Here is a 15,647-nt window from a genome sequence, read left to right as displayed (position 1 = left end):
GTGTGTATATGATAATATTAAAGTTTTTTTATACAATGTATTTATCTTGCTAAATTTAATCTTGAGTCGACTTAATGAAGAAATAAATAATACACTTTTCATCCGCCCGCATCAATCGATTCGCATTCCTGTTTGGCATCCTTGTATGATGGGAACGCGGGAAGTTCAAAATCCTCTTCCGGTATTTTTGGCTCGGTCGGATGTGTTTTTGTTCGTCATGGAAGGGAGAGGCAGGTACGGCGAATATAAGTGTTTAACTCAACATCAAGACGATTTTACCACACGACTTGATTATCAAACGTATTTTAAACACTATTTGTATGAGCTTCTTATTTATTACACGGAAATAACAGTATTTTATGGCTGTCTTCACTTTGGCTAACCGCTATTAGGAGCGACTTTCTGAACTGCTGTCTTTGTTTTCTGATCAGTATGTGTTTGATTAAGGGGGTTAATGAGTCTCAAAATGACCTTTGAAGTATATTTTAACCGTGAAATTACGATGTGTAACAGCTTTGATTCATTGACAGTTAAATTGTAGAGCATCGCAAGGCAGAGGACTGTTCCATTCAGCAGGATTATATATCTGTTAATTCTATTGTCCCTGCAGTGCCGTCAATACTCCTGCCGGCAGGCCTGTTACTCGCAGAAGCAAGAGTTATGGTCGGAGCTGTTTGGAAGCACCCTCATATTTCTGGCAGACAACAGGACATTTAACAGTCTTGAAGGTCCCAACCAGCAGAGGGGCTGCCAAATCACAAAACATCACAGTAAGCTATCATGGAGATTATCCATTTTGTCCCATATTTTGAAAATATTTCAATGTAATCAGCATACTGTGGCTTGAATTTTAAATGTCTCTCTATGTACTCTTTCTACAGAATAAGGTTGACCCTGAGCACATTGCCCTCCTGGTGAAAAATGAGTGGAAGCTGTCTTACGTCACCCCTTTGCATGGCTTCAGACACACACAGCTAAAGTTATATTCCAAACATCTCTCAGCCTTCATCGTGGCAGAGAAACAACAAGGAGTTGCAGTTGAAGTGGGGTTGGAGCTGGGATTCAAAGTCACATTTACTGCAGTTCTTGGAATGGCTGAGACTGAGGAGGATGCTGAGACGGTTTTCATTCAGGTGAGTCTGAAAAGGCCTCTTAGTAGTGGTCAACCTAAATTGTTTTTCAACATCCAATGGCAATATCTAGAGAGTAGGGTGTCTGATGATGGCTGACATAAGGTTTATATATTGATATGGATGTCCCGATACTGGTAAAGGAATTTGGTCCAATACTGCGCTCATGTACTTGTATTCGTGCTTGTAAAAATGCTCAGATACCAAAAAGGATATCATCTGACGTATGAATGTGATTGCATAAACATTCAGCGTGCAAAAACAATCACGTTATGTCCTAGTATGATTATTTAACCGCAAAGGATGCAATTTAATGAGATAAATATATAGGCTTAGTTTGCATGTGCTGCACGCTTCAAAGTAAATAGATCTTGTTTAAGAATGTTTGAATGTAAACGTGAAGCAGACTGATCATATCAACGAGCTCTAAAACACCATCATGAGCATTGCACGGTCTGTTTGTAGCAGATGACAGCTGCAGAATGTTAATTCACTACATAGCATGCAGCACATACAGACTACATATTTATTTAATGAAATAGCAGCCTTTTGGGGTTTAATAATAACACTGGGTCATGTAGTGACCTGCATTTCCGGAGGTGAGAAGCTACCGTCAAAAACAAAAGCTTCTGCCAAAATGGAAAAAAGTATGGCAGAAATATATCACTACTGTATTTAGTTATGTAATATTCACTGTAATACTAATAATAATAAATCAATAATAATGATCTTATATTTAAGCAATATCTCACATCTGTGATGGTCTGTTGTGCAGCACTTTATTTGACAAAAATAACTCCAATATTGTTAAATTAAAATTATTGTTTTCATTTGATTGCAGTTTTAATGAATTCATTTATTTAAACACCATTTTGTTTATAAAATTGAAATAAACTGTTAAATATGAAATTCAGAAGAATAAAATTTTAAAAACAAACCTGTATCGGTACATGTACTAGAAATGGAATCGGGAATCGAATCCTACTTATATATATATATAATCTACACATAAATAAACAAATGTCACACTACAATTTTATGTTATGTGCATTACAGGGATAGTTCACCCCAAAATTAAAATTCTCTCATCATTTACTCACCCTCATGCTATCCCAGATGTGTATGACTTTCTTCTGCAGAACACAAATGAAGATTTTTAGAAGAATATTTCAGCTCTGAGGTCCATACAATGCAAGTGAATGGTGACCAGACCTTTGAAGCTCCAAAAATCATGAAGGCAGCATAAAAGTAACCCATATGACTCCAGTGGTTTAATCCATGTCTTCAGAAGTGATATGATAGGTGTGGGTGAGAAACATTAATATTTAAGTCCTTTTTTACTATAAATTCTCCTCCCTGCCCAGTAGGTGGCGATATGCACGAAGAATGCGAATCGCCAAAAACAAAAGCAGAAGAGATTTATAGTAAAAAAGCACTTAAATATTGATCTGTTTCTCACCCACACCTATCATATCGCTTTTGAAGACAGATTTAACCACTGGAGTATTATGTATTACTTTTATGCTGCCGTTATGTGATTTTTGGAGCTTTAAAGGTCTGGTCACCATTCACTTGCATTGTAAGGGTCTACAGAGCTGAGATATTTTCTAAAAATCTTTTTTTATGTTCTGCAGAAGAAAGAAAGTCATACACATCTGGGATGGCATTAAGGTAAGTAAATGATGAGAGAATTGAACTATTCCTTTAAATTACATGACTTTGCTGACATTAAAGTTTTTATGTAGCATTTATTCATGTGATTACCAAAAACCTTGTCAATTAATAATTTTCTGTTGCCAGAGTTTGGTACTGCTGATAATCTCAAAATAGCCAAATATAAGAGGAGTATTTGGCTTGGACGAAATATTGGTCTAACATTACTTGTGATTACTTGAATTTTTTTTTTTAAAGCAGGACCCATCAGCTCAACCTGATGCAATGTTTTCATGTACAGCTTTAGAGAGGACAGGCTTGTTAGTTTTGTTCAATGTTTGGGTGAACCCACACAATCTGCGGTAACTCTGTGTGCAATGAACAGTGGCAGATAAATGTGATAAATGTTTTTGATTTCTCTCCTATTCTTTCAGATCCAGTCCAAACCAGTGTTTGCTGCAGCAGGAGATGCGCCGAAAGTGGTGTGGCGCGGTTGGCTCACGTGTGTCAATGGTGATCCTGAATACCTGAGGTCTCTTCCTCCTGATTTTGTCAGCTTACCTTTGTTTTTCACCAGTGGACCAGAGTCTCTTACGGCTCTGGTTAAGTCCTGGTTCAAGAGAGCTTTTGACTGTAACTTTGGCTCTTTGAGTTTGAATTCCACTACTCTGAACTGGCTGGCTGCTTTGTGGACCGGCTGCCATCCCACTTGCAATATCAGATACCTGAAGTTGGCCTGGAGCCTGCCCACACAGCCACCGTTGGATATCTCATATACAGTAAACCCACAGGATGCGTGGGAGCTCTGGAGCAGTGTTCACCCAGAGGAGAGTGCAGATGACAGGATCGATATCAAGGAGGTTGAGTCTTTCATGGCTGGGCTGGAGACTCATTTTTTCAGACATTTTAAGATCTACCTGTCTGCTGGGAAACTTGTAAAAGTATCTACTGCTCTTGGATCAGCACATCTGGATGGGAAAATTAAGGTAATCATACAACTGTCATTATATTAATTCTGTATATTTACCCAATGTTGCTTCTTATTTTCTGACTATTCATGTTTTGTAACTTTTTGTGACTTCTATTTTTCTCTTTAGATTGGAAACAGTGACTACATCACCACCTTACTCACACTACTGACGGAATGTGCCCTTCTGAAAATGCCAACTTAAGATCTGCAGCATATTTTAGATTTGTAAATACCTTTTTTTAGATATATATTCAGCCCCTTAACTTTTAAATCTTTTTGTCTGAAGTCTCATATTTATTTTTTGAAATGTGCTGTAAAAAATGTTTGTCTTTCTTCAAACTTTTAAAATGTAATTGTCTTGTTTTTATTCTGCCTTTTTTCTTTCCTTTAAATGGCCAAAGGTTTTTTCCTGGCAAATAACATTATATTAGCCCCCAAGGCTTTGATTAATGTGATACAACAACTTGTCTATGATGTGTAAATAGTTATCTCTATATGTATAGCTGTTCATAAATAGAGTTGAGACATTTATTGGTGTTTACATTTGTCTTTCAAATTTGGTATATTGTAACATGTTGCTCTTTTATTGACGCATTCTACCCTATGTAAAACGCTTAGGGAAGGTTCTGTGATCTTTACACAGTTAATGATGAAAGACACCAATTTTGATTTTTATGTATCCTTCAAAGTCATTTCAGTAGGGCCTGTGGAATTACCCCATTGTGTTACAGAATCTCGCAAGCATAAGTTTGTGTTGTGAGAGTAGATAAAGCTATTGCTTTGAATTTCAAAAGGTTGGTTTCTCATTTTGTGATTGATTTACCTTGACAGTCTATGTTTGGGATTTAAATTTGATTCATTATCACTGAAGACACACCCTTCATTTAAACATTTTCATCATAAAAGGACAAAGAATGTGCAGAACAAATACCTTTGCTTCAGTAAAGCATAAATCTAAGTTGAGTTCTCCTATATCTGTTTTAACAAATCCCCCAGTTTGTATGGGGAAAAAATAAAGACATTTTGATTAAGAAATTTTTTTTACTTTTTTGTATGTTCGAGGTATCTAAACCTCATGGTAAAGGTTGATCGCTTACAAATACAATTTCAGAAGTGACAAACCTTTGGATTATCTTTCCTGTTTTTCATTTTCAAAATTTTGAAATGACAGTTGATGAACATCTTTAAAATTAAATAAGATCATGAAAGATATATGGAACAATATATCAACATGAGGTTAGAACACAACTTTCCTGTGAGAAAATAATGGTGTTCAATTGACAATTAGGGCAGTTTCATGTTATATTCAATAACAAGCTCAACATTTTGTTTCTGACCATACGTGCGGGCCACTGCGATTTTTTTTTTTTTTTTTTTACACATTTCAGATTAAGAAAAACTAAAGAAAATTTGCCATGGGTCCACAACAATAAAGAACAAAAATAGATAAGACATTACATCCGACCATTTTTTCCTAGAAAACAATTACAAACTTTAATAGAAAACAAACTCTTATTAGTTTAAAGTGCATGGACTTGATTCATTGATGCATTCTGTTACAGAAAGTAAACTGATACATCAATCCTGTTTTGGACTGCTTAAAAAAAAAAAAAAAAAAAACTTATTTCTGCACAGCCTTCATTAGATTGCAATAGGGAATGCATTTTCAGTACACCAATAAAAAAAAAATTGGATCAACTAATCTGCATACATCTGGTAAGAATGCAGAGGAACATATAATGCTCAATTTAAAAACTCAGAAGAAAATTAGAGGAATGTTATTAAAATGCTGTCATTTACTCACCCTCATGTTCCAAACCTGTGACTTCTGTGAAACACAAGTATATATTAAGAAGAATGTTAGCCTAGGTCAGCATTCACTTTCATTACATCTTTTTCAATGCAATGACAGTGAATTGTGAGGCTTTCTGCCTAACATCTCTTTGTGTTCCACAGAGGGCACAGGTCCGAAACAACATGAGGGCGAGTAAATGATTTTTTTATTTTTATTTTGGGCGAACTTTCCCTTTGAAGAAAAAGAAATGGTAGAGATATTACAGTGCATCCAATTCATAAAAACCGAACATTAATGAGCTCATAAAACAAGAGGCGTTCACATCACTCCCCAGCAATGTGTTTTAGGTTACTGTAGTTCTTCTTCAATGCAGTCAGACCAGCGGAGGCCTAGTTCCTTCCAGGAAAACAAATGTTTAGTTTGGCCTCCACATGGCCTTGTAACAGAAGTAAAATAGCTTAGTAGTGAGGGTTAATGCTTTTCCTGGCGGTTGTTTCTCCATCCATTAAGAAGTTGCCTTTGGATATGCTCAAATGTTAAAGAAACCGAATTTAAAAAAAATTGAGTGGTGGTCTTTGTCCGTACAGGTGAGTCTCCTCGGAGCAGCTTCAGAAGATGGTATTCCTTGGCTTTGCCATCTCAGTAACCAGAGACAGAATTCAGTCTTAAAACAGTCTTTTCTCTTGCATGATGCCCGATGTCTCTATGAGGCACAAGCTATGGTGAGGCATCTGTGGGATGGATGCGGAGTGTGTTACCATATATGTGATTCACAGTGAGTCATTTTTATTACACCGACTCCACCTCCCAATCTCCTATAGTTCATTCCACCATAGAGCCTAGAAAACAGAAACAAACAATTAGTGATCTGCCAATCAACTACAATGTGATTTAAATGACCCCTTTAACTTTATTCCCTGAGGTCCATTTAAAATGCTAGCCAAGATTTTAGCACCAAAAAGTCATAATTAAGATCTTTATGATGATTTTCCACCCCACTCTCTGACTCATAGAATTAAATGGGCTATTTTTTTGATGCTATGCCTTTAAGAACACAATGTAAACATTCTCTTTCCCTGTGAACGTGATACAGCACTTTCATGCACTTTTACTCACAAGCTGCAGGTTTACTGTTGAGTCCAATATATCTTTTAACAATCCACCCTTCACAAACAGCCTTATTTGGCAGGCCAAGTTTCTGAATGCCAAATAGGTGTTGTTAATGCTTAAATGTAGGCGATCATGAGTGCATGTGTACAAATGTATTCTAATTATTATAACTATCTGTAGACGTCAGCAGCTTAGTTTCAATAAATGTTCTTTTTTCACTGGGAAGGAAGTTTGAGCTCTGACAGTCACAGAATGTTTTGAATAGTACAATGAACCCTTATCCAAAATATCAAGAATTTTGATTCCTCATGATATGACCCCTTTAAAGTGGTGTTAGTTTTGCAAGTACACACTTACCTCCACGTGTTAGCATCAGGGTCATAGACTTCTATAGTTTTCAGGTATGTGGTACCATCAAATCCTCCTACTGCCATCAACTGGCCGTTTACTACAGCTAAACCAACCTAAAAAAACCAAAGAGAGAGTCTGACTGTTGGGCTATTCTTGTACATGAGGCTGAAATAAGATCACAGCTGTGGCCTGAGAAACTCAAACAAGTACCCCGCTCCTTCTGGATGTCATTGCAACCACCGGGGACCACTGATTGGTTCTGGGATTATATCGCTCAGCGCTACTCAGTTCTGTGGTATCGTCTCTGCCGCCAACAGAGTAGATCATGTCCTGGTACACGGCACAGCCCAGGTGTTTCCGCCGGGTACCCATTGGTGCCACCGTATGCCAGCGGTTCTCCTGAGGGTTATACCGTTCCACTGGATATATACAGCAATAGTTGTAAAAACAACATTCTGCATTCCTTTAGAACACTTGAAATTTTGCAATCCATGTACAATGACTACATCAAACTGATCTTGTGGGACATTAATACATTTGATTGCACTGAACATTTTAGACTTCAAACAAGAATATGGACATTGACATAACTGGATAACATATTTGACACCGTGAATGTATTAACAAAACAAGGCTTGTTCACAAAAGTCAAAGTTCCCCAGATGGTTAATTGCACATTCATAAAAACAAAAATCGGGTAGAAATTCCATGCACCTCTGCTGCATTTTTTTCTTACAGGGACACAGGTCCAGCATTAACTGCAAGCATAGCAACATTTGAATGCTTTGGATTCATTTCAGTATAACTGAGTTTTGCATTTACCTGTATTTAGAGGGGAGGTGCCATCTGAACCTCCTACTGCATAAAGAAAACCCCCTAATACGGCTACAGCCACACCCAACCGTCTAGTGCTCATAGAGGCAACTCGAGTCCACTTGTTCTCTTTTGGATCATACCTGCAAAACATCATAATATATGCTGTTATATTCTCTATTACTGAGAATATAAAGCCATGCTCAAAAAGCCAATAGAGTTCACTTGTTCAGAAATAATAATGAACACTAATGACAATCATGATTACTAATGACTATTAGTGTACAATGACAATTTACTAACCTTTCTACAATGTTGAGACAGGAGACACCATCCTGACCTCCCACCGCATACAGGTAACCCCCTAGTACAGCAACACCAACACTGGTCCGGCAGGTGCTAGTAGGAGCCACGTCACTGCTCCATTGGTTAGTCTTAGGATCATACCTGACAGAGCCAGCATAGGGCAACACTGTTACAACTGATTTAAAAATGTAACAAATTTTTTCCAAAAGTAGCAGCAGATTCTGCATTGTTTTATTTTTTTTGTTTTTTTTAAGATTGATGAACTGAATAATTTGAAAAAAAATAAAACTTTCATTTCCAACACACCTCTCCACACTATTAAGATAAGACGAGCCGTCATGTCCACCAACAGCATACAACAGGTCATCCAGAACACTAACACCAACTCCACACCGCCGTTTGCTCATGGACGCCACCATCCTCCACTCATTGGTCTGGGGGTCGTAACGCTCAACGCTGGAGATGGCATCGCCACTACACCAACCTCCCACTGACAGACAGGACAATACAGCCACACAAACAGGACTCACTACTGCAGGAAATCTGATATGCCATGGGAAAAACCTGGAATAGGGCTGATATCATTAAAGGGATAGTTCATCCAAAAATTAAAATTCTGTCATTGTTTACTCACCATCATGTTATTTCAAACCTGTGTGATTTCTTCTGTGGAACACAAAAAGTGATGTTAGGCAGAATGTAATTTCAGTTACCATTCATTTCCATTACATCTTTTTTTCCATACAATGAAAATGAATGGTGACTGAGGCTGACATTCTGCTAGACATTTACCAATGTGTTCCACATAAAAAAGTCAGAAAAAACTGAAACAACATGAAGGTGACCATTTTTATTTTGGGGTGAACGATCCCTATAAAACAAAATCAACGGAAAAGATAAATTCTAATATCAAATATCTGTTGGTTCTTTAAAACACCCACCAGCAAATAGCACTTCTCCACAACGAATGGGTTTTCTGGGACGGGTTCGAGGTCCTTGCATGAGAGGGCGCTCTTGGGGTAGCAGGAGATAGTTCTTGGCTTCATCCACCAAGTCCCTATAAATAAAACAAAAAGTATTGTCTACTTTCCATGAATTTTGCTGGTACATTGTAAGGAGGTAAAATTAACCATTTTAAATTAGCTATTTTACATTAATATTTTACAACAAAAGCTAAATCTACCAATGGTTGCACATCAGGTTGATTTGCAAGATAATTTCCACTTTACTTTGAAACATTTCAATGCATCAGATTAATAGCAAAGGCAACTGTATACACACACCTGCACTCCTCATCACTCTTGATCAAAGGATCTGAACCCACCGTCCCTACCAGGAACTTCGGGCTTAAAAGGGGAAGACGCACATGCTGCAAAACCTGTTGCCATGACAAATCTCATTCATCTCACTGATTTAAGCTGCAATCATAACATTAATTTGCATGTAAACAACTTAGAAATACAGTTAAAACAATTTTAAACCTGCTTACATTTTTAAATTCATTAGATATCATTTATTTTCCTCTGAACGATGAGCATTTATGGACAGCATGCGTATAGTATTTTGAAAACCTTTATATCTGACCTGTGGCAGCTGAGGCCTGCGTTCCTGAATGCTGTATTTAACCCAGGCCATTACAGAATTAAACACCTGCTCCTCACTCCGAACATTGAGCTCATCACTAGAGATGATGTCGATCAGCTGGTTGGCTGGCAGTAGCATGAACTCTTCACTCTCCATCACCTAAGGCCAGGAACAAACAAACATAATGGGATTTAATTAAATCTCATGGATAAAAAACTCATGAGATGTGAAAAAGATAAGAGAGTCACAGCAGGTGTTCTGGGGATTTAATTTAATTTAGTGTATAATCTTGAAGTGCCCCTTTCAAGTCATTTTAATGATCAGAGTATAGAAAATCAACTCAAACAATATGGGCAAATCAGCTTCAAAAAGGTAATCTTAGGAGGTGTATTTACCTCATAGAAAATGCATAAAGGTAAAGACAACACTCCAGATTTATATGCAAATTTTAGAATGGCATATATATATAGATATATTATCCCCAAATTGGAATGCCCAATTCCCACTACTTAGTAGGTCCTCGTGGTGGCGTGGTTACTCGCCTCAATCCGGGTGGCGGAGGACAAGTCTCAGTTGCCTCTGCTTCTGAGACCGTCAATCCGCACTTTTCACATGGCTCGTTGTGCATGACACCGGAGACTCCCAGCATGTGGAGGCTCATGCTACTCTAGATCCACACACAATTTACCACGCGCCCCATTGACAGCGAGAACCACTACTCGCGACCACGAGGACCCCATATAACTCTAACCTCCCTAGCAACTGGGCCAATTTGGCTGCTTAGGTGACCTGACTGAAGTCACTCAGCACACCCTGGATTCAAACTCGTGACTCCAGGAGTAGTAACCAGCGTCAATACTCGCTGAGCTACCCAGGCCCCCGAATGGCATTATATATTAAACATCTATGTTCCTCAGATAAACATGACAATGTGCCACATCTCACACCGAGTACCTGTGCTCATGCTTTTGTCTACTCAAGTATGCTATTGGCCAAGCAAAAGCAATAACTCTGGGAGCATTTTTACACAAGGTTGACATTAACATTGACTTCTACTTTCAAAAAAAATAAAATAAAATAAAATCTTCGGAGATCTCACAAATACAATTTAATCTTACTGTAAAAACTGAATGCCACACAACCCAAATAAAATTTGGACTTGGATGTGCACAAATAACGTAAACGACATTTTCTGGATTCAAAAAGGCATTTTTCTGCAAAAGAATAGTAGTCCTATTAAGTTTTTGCAGGTCCCATATTGTTTAACCTGTATCACTTGCTGGGAACATAATATTTATCTCTCTATCTAACCAACTAGATTTCTCCTCTAAACCCTATATAATCAGTCTGCACTACATCCACAAAATTCTCTTAACGAATTTAGCTCGGTTTTATTTTCTTATTCCCCCTAAACACTAAAGAAACTAGAGGAGATAGAGGGCCCTATTTTAAGAGCACTACATCTTAAGTGAAGCACTATGCAATACATCATACGCGCAATGGTGGGCATGGTCATGAAGTTTTGATATTTTCATGCAAGGGTGTGCCATGTATAGGTGCAAGTGGGTTGGCGAAATCATGCACACAAAGTGCTAATGTGCTGGGACAAGTCCAATTTAATTCTGAGGTTCTTGCACCGCCTGCTTCTACATATTCCATTTTCCAAGTGGGGCAAAATCTTCTGCTGTTCCAGTGGACTTCTATAATTATAGGTTCAAATGGTGACAGATTTATGTCAAGCTTTATTGGAAAGATAAACTTGTAAATGCCAATGCATTATAAGACACTATACATACAGATAAAAAAACAAAACAAATTGAATGCTGAAACCTTACAAAAAAAAGTTATTGCAAACTTGCCGCAAATATACCAATTATTATTTTCACATGCAAATGAGCCTGCGATTCGCCGCAAATGTTTTCCAGAACTATGCAGCTCTTCACCTGTAGTGGTAAACCAGCAGCAAACCTTTAGCGACAATGAGGAGTTTGCCGCAAACTCATTTGCATGTGAAAATAATGAGTGCCGAATTTGCGGCAAGCTTGCCAGAACTCCCGATTTTTATAAGAGCAGTAAATCTGCTGAAGTTTAAAGTCTCAAAACTATGGGGGCCTGGGTAGCTCAGTGGTAAAAGACGCTGGCTACCACCCCTGGAGTTCGCTAGTTCGAATCCCAGGGCGTGCTGAGTGACTCCAGCCAGGTCTCTTAAGCAACCAAATTGGCCCGGTTGCTAGGGAGGGTAGAGTCACATGGGGTAAACTCCTCGTGGTCGCTATAATGTGGTTCGTTCTCAGTGGGGCGCATGGTGAGTTGAGCGTGGATGCCGTGAAGCCTCCACACGCGATATGTCTCCATGGCAACACGCTCAACAAGCCACATAATAAGATGCGCGGGTTGATGGTCTCAGACGCGGCGGCAACTGAGATTCATCCTCCGCCACCCGGATTGAGGCGAATCACTACGCGACCATGAGGACTTAAAAGCACACTGGGAATTGGACATTCCAAATTGGGTGAAAAAAAAAAACAAAAACAAAAACAAACTCAAAACTTATTTTCTCTAGGTGCCATTCAGTCTCTATTGCGTATGCATATGCTAGGTCTCTCTCGCACGGTTTCGCTTTTGATACTGGTTCAGATGACTGTGAGTGAACATTGTCGAGCTGTGCGCTGGCACTTGAGGGTGAATTCTCTATTCTCCGTTCACTAAATCCGCTCCCATGTTTATTATGCCCGGAACATGCGTCACCCATAATGAATAAGCGTGCTCTGCTCCACACAATCAGTTTCTAGGATGTGCTAGAAGTAGCAGTTGAAAAGAGCATTCAGCTCCTGAAAATGTATGGCAATTTTAGCCACAGAAAGTGGGGAAAAACATTAGTGAAGTTAAACAGTCAGCTATTAATCGCAGAAAATAACTCTTTAAATTTCCCAGCCCTAATTAAAAGTGATAGATAGCTCTTTGATATCATCTGCAGGTGGCATCCCAGAAGTTTAAACTTTGAGTTTAGAATACACGTGGTCTTAGCACAATGACCCGGGACAAAAATATGTGTCGTCTTGATGCAATATTCATGTAGACACAGCCATTAATGTATTAAGTGATGCAGACAGGGCAAAAATTTTATCAAAATATTTGATCTGTCCGATGTGTAAATGCAGCCTAATAGACCTGCTGCAGCTGTTAAAAGGCTATATTTTATTTTAATCAAACAACAATGTAGAGAAAAGCATTCACAGTCATTGGCTGGGTAATTTTATTAGCTTTAACTCCAAGAAAGTTCAATAACAAGTCTGCTTTTCAAACACTAATTAATTAATTAAAAAGTAATTATGTATCTAATAATTACACAACCACAGAGTAAAGATTAATTAAATAATTTAAGTAGTTCTATTTTTTATTAGATTACTTTTTAAATGTTTTAAATCACTTTTTTGTTTAATTGCTGCTATTACTGAAAAACTTAAAGCACTGTATACTCTGTTCTCTATATTATTGATCTATTTTTTATTACTAGCTCTTGAATAATTACTTTTAAAACTTGAAGCAATGTTTAGGAGAAACTCTTGAATGCTACATTATTTGTATTTAATTTGATAATATTTACATAAATATTCAACTCTTTAAATAAAGGACTGTTTTCAATTGCATATTATTATTTTATTTTTTTTTTCCATTGAGGTGCCATAATTTTAAAACATTTTGGAACCACTGGTATATAGGCTATAGCTACTCTTAAGCTCTTGAGTACTGAGGACATTAAAGATATAAGGAGGTGTAAACTTGATACCAGCAAAGAGGGCTCTTCCCATGAGTTAAAAATAACAGTGCTGCATGGTCATCAGAGAACCCCTAAACTAGTTGATGGAAAACGAAAATCAAATAGAATATACGGCTAAAATTAAGGGAATAAGGGGAAACCACCCTTTAAAGCTTATGAACAACCAGTTTATTTGTGTCCCCTTTTTGTAATAAAAAATAATGCAAGATTAAAATATTAATTTCATTTATAGTTACCAGAGAGGGCACATTTAGACCTGTGCTGCATAACCGAAAGGGAACAAAAACAAAACAATGAAAACAAGAAGAAAGGTTCAAGATCAAAGTCAGAAGACATTCAGAATCAACACAATGGAGGGTGTGTGGAGAGCAGCCATTACCTCCTGAAAGTTATGCTGAGTGAATTTATCAGCTATGCGCAGCAGCTCTCTGCAGGAGTGAGTGTCGGCGAAGGCCCTGATGCCCAGACAGTTGGAGGGGTCCAGCTGCCGCTTCAGGAATTCACAGCAGGCCTCCTGAATCTCTGCCAGCTGCAACAGGCAGGCAGCAGGCAGCAAAGTCTGCACATTTCCTTCCTCCACAGTCACCTGCAGGCCACCCAAGAGCTTACGTCTTAATAGCTTCTATACCACTCAAGAGCTTCTTTAATACTGAACTTTTTTTTACTTTTTGGGGCCCCTGTAAGACAATCTACTCTAGTTCACAGCACTATTGAACAATAGGAATGTTAAGAGCATACCTGTGATGTGTACGCAAAGTCAATGAGCAACTCCATGGCGCGCTCATCAATATCCCGGATGACGACTTCCGTCTGCCTGCTTTCGGCCAATTCTCCAGTGAACATGGCTCTGAAATAAGGGCTGCAGGCAGACAGGATCACTCGGTGGGCATAAATCTTCTTAGCTCCCACCACCAAAACCACATCGCACAGCTCTCGATGCTTGCGGAGCAGGTTGATGACCTCCAGCGTCTGCCGAGGGTGCTTGTCCGAGATGTAGGGCATCCTGGCAGGCTGGGGCACTCCCTCTGGGAGTTTGTTGGGGTCACCCAAGGTGCAGCGACTTGTGATATCCATTCCTGTGGTATCAAGGCGTGCACTGGTACCCCTTATAAACATGAACAATGGAATGGAATATTTAACAACAAGAACTGGTTAACCTTTGGAGCAATTATTTGTACAGAACATCGCACAAATTCGATTCGGTTTGATTGCAGCAAGGAGTAAGCCATGAGCTATCACCAACTGTGCCTGTGAGTAAGGCGCTGAATGCACATTTTATGTCAATTTGGATGAAAAAAATCTGCTCTATGACAACTAAATAATCTTTAATTATTTTTTTAATTACTCTTATACAAAAATGTTAAGTTAAATGTTAAATCATAGCTCATCAAATGTTAAATATCTGGTGATACTGGTAATCAATCTGGCAGGGCTTCAACATTAGAAGATGTATTCTCCTTTATACATATTAAACTATAACGGTCTGACTTTAACTGTACACATAAATTCATAGTCTCTAAATATACTAATCTATGAGCGAGACTCAGTACACACAGCTGCTAACGGGGTGTCAACAAGCACTAGCTTCGCTTGATTCAAATGCTGGATTTTTACTGTTCTTGCCGTTTTTATTAGTGGCGATACTCATTTGAGACACACTGAGAAAAGAGGCATTGCTTCCTTACCTTATTTGTCCATTAAATCGGTCCAGAGTGAATTTTAAGTCGTCGAAAGTTGATAAAATAATATGACGGCAACCAGCGGGTTTGCAGGACACTATCCACTTTTATTTATTTTTTTTCCAGAGGAATTTCCTGACAGTCACCGGAAATGTATGTTGTAAAATAAAAGTCCTTCATCTTACTCGTTCATGTATACCACTGATATATATATATATATATATATACCGACAGCCTGAATGTCAATACAGTACAATACAACCTACTGTATATTTTATATATACTTTATATACTATTTTTAGTGTATGTGTATTCTATATTGTGTGTATTGTATACTGTACATTGTATATAATTATTGTGTTGTGTAATTATGTGTATATTAGTTTTGTAAATTGTGTTGTGTAAATCTGATGTTTATTGTAAATTGGTATATGTCTCATCACTGTCATGACTGCAATGTTGCTCGGAACTGCAC

General features: G+C 38.1%; 2 protein-coding genes across 2 annotated transcripts; one reads left to right on the top strand and one right to left on the bottom strand.

Annotated features, from left to right (window-relative positions):
• The first annotated feature begins 162 nt into the window (after positions 1-162).
• On the top strand, positions 163-4,788 carry LOC127442567 (centromere protein L-like). Its single transcript, XM_051700699.1, has 5 exons — positions 163-234; positions 611-770; positions 882-1,133; positions 3,218-3,769; positions 3,881-4,788. The coding sequence occupies exons 1-5, from the start codon at positions 218-220 to the stop codon at positions 3,953-3,955; spliced, it is 1,056 nt and encodes a 351-aa protein (XP_051556659.1). The 5' UTR covers positions 163-217; the 3' UTR covers positions 3,956-4,788.
• An 81-nt stretch (positions 4,789-4,869) lies between these two features.
• Positions 4,870-15,294, bottom strand: LOC127442565 (kelch-like protein 20). Its single transcript, XM_051700698.1, has 12 exons — positions 15,179-15,294; positions 14,232-14,598; positions 13,873-14,079; positions 9,713-9,871; positions 9,412-9,506; positions 9,070-9,185; positions 8,435-8,618; positions 8,126-8,269; positions 7,832-7,965; positions 7,220-7,428; positions 7,016-7,122; positions 4,870-6,387 (listed from the first exon to the last, which is right to left on the bottom strand). The coding sequence occupies exons 2-12, from the start codon at positions 14,565-14,567 to the stop codon at positions 6,303-6,305; spliced, it is 1,776 nt and encodes a 591-aa protein (XP_051556658.1). The 5' UTR covers positions 14,568-14,598; positions 15,179-15,294; the 3' UTR covers positions 4,870-6,302.
• Positions 15,295-15,647: the final 353 nt, after the last annotated feature.

Source organism: Myxocyprinus asiaticus, chromosome 6, assembly GCF_019703515.2.
Source record: "Myxocyprinus asiaticus isolate MX2 ecotype Aquarium Trade chromosome 6, UBuf_Myxa_2, whole genome shotgun sequence".
Lineage (NCBI taxonomy): Eukaryota > Metazoa > Chordata > Actinopteri > Cypriniformes > Catostomidae > Myxocyprinus > Myxocyprinus asiaticus.
Note: the sequence above shows the minus strand (reverse complement) of the source record. Positions and strands in the feature narration are given on the sequence as shown.